The sequence below is a fragment of the Dendrobates tinctorius genome, unplaced genomic scaffold (assembly GCF_039654945.1).
Source record: "Dendrobates tinctorius isolate UK_male_01 unplaced genomic scaffold, ASM3965494v1 ptg000003l, whole genome shotgun sequence".
Classification (NCBI taxonomy): Eukaryota; Metazoa; Chordata; class Amphibia; order Anura; family Dendrobatidae; genus Dendrobates; species Dendrobates tinctorius.
This window is the reverse complement of record NW_027361671.1, coordinates 51033257-51039256: the sequence shown is the minus strand read 5'-3', so window position 1 is coordinate 51039256 and position 6000 is coordinate 51033257. Positions and strand designations below refer to the sequence as shown.

General features: G+C 51.1%; 1 protein-coding gene across 1 annotated transcript in view; it reads left to right on the top strand.

Annotated features, from left to right (window-relative positions):
* The first annotated feature begins 348 nt into the window (after window positions 1-348).
* Window positions 349-6000, top strand: part of MCC (MCC regulator of WNT signaling pathway) — a 517969-nt gene continuing 512317 nt past the window's right edge. Inside the window, exon 1 of the mRNA XM_073551638.1 lies at window positions 349-821. Within this exon, the coding sequence (XP_073407739.1) occupies window positions 736-821 (86 nt within the window). The 5' untranslated portion in view covers window positions 349-735. The remainder of the gene's footprint in view (window positions 822-6000) is intronic.

Genomic DNA, 6000 nt, shown 5'->3' with positions numbered 1-6000 from the left:
TGACGGTCTGCACACTAAGAGGCACAACCTTGATGAAGAGAGTAGCTATCTCTCGAAACATGTCGGTATTGTGCTGCCTTTGAGCCACCGTCTTACCCCCAGTGTGACGTCACGCTAGCCCTGCCCCACCACACGCTGAGTCCCTCAGCGTTGCTCTTGGCCGGAGCGCGCGAGGCAGCGGCGGTCTCCACGTCCATACGGATTAGCAGCAGCCCCAGCCCCCACGCTGAGCACCAAAGCCTGCCTCACTGAGCACTGGCCTTGCAACTAAGTGCACCAGAATCAAGCACCCCGTTCCACTAGTGGGCACAAGCTGCAGTGGCGGATTATAATGAGGTCAATTTGGGCAGTTGCCCCGGGCCCAGTGGGGTTAAGGGGCCCACAGCCCAGGCCAGTAAATTGCCCCATTATAATCTGCCACCGCGCAGGGCCGGATTATAGGCAGGGCAGGCGGGGCTTCAGCCCCGGGGCCCCCACCACATTCCTGCTGGCTGCTGCAATGGCACTCCATCTTCTCCCCACCTAAAAGTGAGTGACCGTGGGGGCGGCATTATGTGCTCTGCTACCAGCAGCATCTACAAGTAGCGTGAACGCTGATGCTGCTGGTAGCGTGCAAAGGCTTGTGATGAGATCACAGGAGGTAAGGTGTCAGGGCCCCCGATCATGTGACCCCTGTCTCCTCCCCTCCTGTGACCTCATCACAGGTCCTGTGCGCACAGAGCACTGAGAGCAGCCATGTATGTGGAGTGCGGCTCTGCGGGTGGAGGTCAGTGCTGGAGGCCCCATTATTCTCTATGTGGAGTGCGGCTCTGCGGGTGGAGGTCAGTGCTGGAGGCTCCATTATTCTCTATGTGGAGTGTGGCTCTGCGGGTGGAGGTCAGTGCTGGAGGCTCCATTATTCTCTATGTGGAGTGCGGCTCTGCGGGTGGAGGTAGGTGCTGGAGGCCCCATTATTCTCTATGTGGAGTGCGGCTCTGCGGGTGGAGGTCGGTGCTGGAGGCCCCATTATTCTCTATGTGGAGTGCGGCTCTGCGGGTGGAGGTAGGTGCTGGAGGCTCCATTATTCTCTATGTGGAGTGCGGCTCTGCGGGTGGAGGTCGGAGCTGGAGGCTCCATTATTCTCTATGTGGAGTGCGGCTCTGCGGGTGGAGGTCGGTGCTGGAGGCCCCATTATTCTCTATGTAGAGTGTGGCTCTACAATTCGTGACCCCCGTCACGTGACGAGGGGGGCCTACAGAGTCTGAACTGCCCCGGGCCCTGGCTACCCTTAATCCACCCCTGACAAGCTGTCACTAGCGCTCATTCACTTTGCAGGAACTGTGCCATCATTTGTTTTGCACAGGATCAATCATTCTGACTTCGCCTGTTGAAATTGGCATGCAGTAAGGTCAGCATTCAGTTATCATCTCAAACATCTATTCATCCCCCTCCTTTTTTTTTTTGTTTTTTGTTTCATTTTATTTTTCAACTATTATATTTTTTTTTTACATCAGAAACAGGCTGCAACATTCCAACCTTAATACCTGGCAATGGCTACATTTACAGCATGTATTTTATATGGTTCTGATTTCCTTAAGTGAGTAAATCAAGATTAGTTCATATTTTTATTTTATTTTTTATTTTTTTCCCTCTGAAACACACTAATGGGCTCACCCCCATTTAACCCTATATTATCTACTCAGCAGTTTTGGCATCCAAATGCAAGGCAATATACATCTATGACAAGGTGAATAGTCTCAGAATACTGCTATACATCCACCACCACGTGATTTTTTTCACACACCAGCAAGTAAGTACTCAGTTATATTATTTTTTCAGTTCCCAGTATAGCGCGGTGTATTTCTTTTCTTATCAGCTTTAGCTCTTTTAAACAGGCACCAGCACAGAGCCTGTTATTCACCAGCTGCATCTGGGAATAGTGGACCTTCCTTCTCTGTCCAAGTGGACTGGCGCCAGTGTGTTAATCTTAAGCAAAATAAATAACCCCAGACCAAAATGTTCCTCCCCCACTTGGGTTACGTTCAGACGCCGCGTTTTTGAAGCGTTTTTCAACTTTAACATTGCTTTCAATCAAAACAAATGCATTCACTTGGAAATGTAATTGTAACCTTTACCAACCCTAGCTGGCCATGTGGTGTGTGACACATAAGCAGACATACCTGGATTCATTTATGAAGGAGGGACTCTTAAAGTCACAGAGCCTATTTTTACAGGGGCATCAGTCAGCATTAATCTGCTTAAAGGGCCATTATTAAACAGTGGGTCTCCTAAACTGTTGTATACTATGCAGTGAGTGGATGGGCTGCCAAGCATTATGATGCACCCCAATATCCCTTTCACGAGATGTCCAGGAGGGCTACCCTAAAAAATGTGGCATTGACTGTAAGGCCTGCCCTGCTACCAAGTCATATGTACCCCAATAAGCCTTTGAACCCACATTCTGGATAGGCACAAGCAAATCCACTTCACATTATTCATTTTGTACTCCCATTCTGTTTTCTTATAGATTGACTGCAAAGCCTGCCCTGCTACCAAGTCATATGCACCCAATTAACCCCAATCCCTCCTTGGAAGAAACATGTAGGAGGGTTTCTTCACAAATATTCTCCCATTAAAAAGGAGCGGGTCTCCTAGACTTGTAATGCCCATACACTAAGTGCATGGGCTGACAAACATATCCCCCTGGGGGAGTAAAATTGTTAAAAATATTTTATGGGCATCATAGACACCTTTGCCAAAAATTGGACTGGCTGTAGCAGCACAGAACCCGTTAACCCTGGTGATCTAGTGGTGGAGAATGAGGAGACATAATGATAAATCATACTGTAATAAAACAAATAACTAAAAAATGGTTCCTTGCTCCATGTCCTCGTGCTCTGCCTGCAATGCATCCTCTTTAATTGTGAGCAGAGAGGTTTTCGGAATGCTAAGAAGCGGGATGGTGAAGCTAATTATGGCATCAACGCCGCTCCCCATCTTGGTGCAGTCCTCAAAGTTCTGGAGGATGGTACATATGTCTGACATCCATGTCCACTCCTGAGGTCTTATGTGTGGAATCTGAACTGAACCTCGACGGCCTTGTTTATGCTGGTAGTCAACAACTGCCCTCTTCTGCTCACAAATCCTTTCCAACATATGCAGTGTAGAGTTCCAATGTGTGGGGACATCACACACCAGGCGGTGAGCAGGAAGCTGCAAACGCTGCTGAAGCACGTCAAGGGCGGCTGAAGCTGTGGCTGACTTTCTAAAATGGGCAGACAGACGCGTACTTTCACTAGCAGATCCGGCAACTCCGCGTAGCTTTTGAGAAAACATTGAACCACGAGGTTAAGCACATGGGCCAGGCAAGGTACTTGTGTGAGCTCACCTTGCCTCAGAGCCGCCACCAGGTTCCGGCCATTGTCACACACGACCATGCCTGGCTGTATGTTCAGCGGTGTCATCCAAATATGACTGCTCTCTCAGCGCTGTCCACAACTGTTCTGCATTGTGCGGTTTGTCATCTATGCTGATTAGTTTCAATTAGCTGGAAGAAGCAGTGTTGTCACCTGCAGACAGTGTTCCTGGAGCCTGGGGTTCGGCCCACAAAGTCGGCTGCTTTGCTGCCATGTACTTAATCATACTGGTGGTGGTCGGGCTGGTAGTTTTGCTATCCCTGCTGATGCGGGCATGGCAAGTGCTGCAAATGGCCTGTTCGGGGTTATCGGCAGAGTCTTATAAAAATAACCAGACTTGGAAAGATCTAACAGTTGGAATGGCAACTTCCGTCCTGTTGGTGTTACGGGGAACGGATCCACACCTTCTGTCTGCGGACACCACACTGTTTCTTCCTGCCTGTTGGGGTGACATGCCTCCTTCCCCATGTGTGCTGTTGTCCTCGCTCTGCATGTCCTCCTGCCAGGTTGGGTCAGTCACTATGTCATCCACCACCTCGTCTTCCACTGTAACAACTCTGCTGGCATCACTGCATGGCCTCCCATCCCCCACAGACCAACTTACTCACTGCTCCAGGCCATGCTGTGACTTCTGTCTGCTGCCAGCTCCATGCTCTGTGCCTCTTGCTTCCTGCCTGCTCTCTGCATGCTTTCTGGCTGTGTGCATAGGGGGGCAGCGGGAGAACTCTCTGGTTCAAATGGAATCAGGGTGCACCTGTCTAATGTGTCCCTGGCCAATTACCAAGAGGCCTCTGGTATTTAGGGCTGCTCCACCCATTGGACCCTGTCTGTGCAATGTCTTTACTCAGTTAGTGTCTTGCTTCTCAGTGGCCAGGTCCTGCTCTGTGTGTCGCCTTCTCTGGAGGCTTGATTCCTAGCTTTCCCTTGTACCTGTCTGTCCGCCCTCTAGGAGGCAGAATATCCTAGTCTCTGTGTCTTTGTTCCTACCTTGCCTTGTACCTCTGTCTTCCAGGAGGCAGAATATCCTGGTCTCTGTGCTATTGCTCCTGACCTTGTCTCATAATTGTCCTTGCCGCCAACCAGGAGGCAGAATATCCTGGTCCCTGTGTCCTTGGTCCTGTACCTTGTCTCGCACTGTTACCTTGTGTGAGCTCTGTCCTTCCTCTGTCTGTCAGTCTCCTTATCTGTGACTCCTTCCCCTGCTGTGTCTTTCCTTGTGTCCTCTCTGTCTGCTTGTGCTCCGCATTCTTGCGGCACTGCTTGTGCTCCGCACTCTTGCGGCTCTGCCTGCTTCCGTACTCTTGCGGCTCTGCCTGTGCTCCGTACTCTTGCGGCTATGACTGTTGTCCGTACTCTTGCGGCTATGACTGTGCTCCGCACTCTTACGGTTCTGCTTTGTTCTGGTTCTGCTGCTGCAGAATCTCTTGCTGCTCTACAGCTCTTCTCCGCAGCCTTGCAGTTCTCCTCCTGTGTGAACCGGTCCAAACCTGTCCCTTCATACTCCATTTCTTCCTGCCAGTACCAGTACCTGCTGTGTGAACAGGTCTCTACTTGTTCCTCCATACACCTTTCCTTCCTGTCAGTACCAGTACCTGCACCCGCTGTGTGAACAGGACCCTACCTATTCCATACACCACTCCTTCCTGCCCATGTCCCTGTGCCTTTACAGTAGGTCCGTCTCTGTGTCTCAGCCGTTCCCACCTGCCTCTCAGCCGGGCCCGCCTTCCAGTGTCTCTGCTGTGCCCGCCGTGCTCACCTGCCTGTCTGCTAACTCGTGCCTGTCGCCCGTACCGTCTCCCCAAGTGGGATCAGCAGCCACAGCCAGACACCACCCTGGAGTGGCACCTGGCAGCTGCCTGCCGCACAAGCCTGACCTACCCATCGGAGGCTCCAGTGAAAACCAAGGCAACTGTCTTAGTCACGCCCCTTCCAGGGTAGTCTGGTTTGTGGCACAGTGGGGCAACAACCCCCTGACTCACGCCCACCAGTCAGGGCGTGAGAGTGACATCCACATACGCACCCTGCTCCTCCACCTGACTTTCCAGCAATTGGGTCTCATCATCGTCTACCTTTTGTGACCGTGGCAGCTCAAAGATTTGTGCATTGCTACATGGAATATCATCTTGCCTCGCTTCAAGTGGAGCGGGCGAGAGGCACGAATGTCCAAATGGGAAACTGAACAGCTCTTCGGAGTGTTCGAGTGTGGGATCAGTTGTCTCAGGGCACTCGGCATGGTTGTAGGAAGGAGGATCAGGGTGAGTAATATCCGGTCCACACTCACGGCTACTCAGACTTGACCGTGTGGAAGACATGGTGGTGATGGTGGCGGCTAAGTGACTGGAAGCATTATACGCTATCCAACCAACAACCGATTCACACTTTTCGGACTTCAATAGTGGTGTGGTGCGGTCCTCTAGAAACTGGGACAGGAAGGTCGAGCGCGAAGATGTGTGTCTTTGCTGTGGCCCACTTTCAGCTTGGCCACGGCCTCGTCCTCTGCATGCACCATCAGCATCATGTCCACTTCCCCGTCCCTTGCTTGCCCATTTTAAATTTACTAATGAAATATTTGAAAAGCTTAATACAAATGGATTTATTTGGAGAA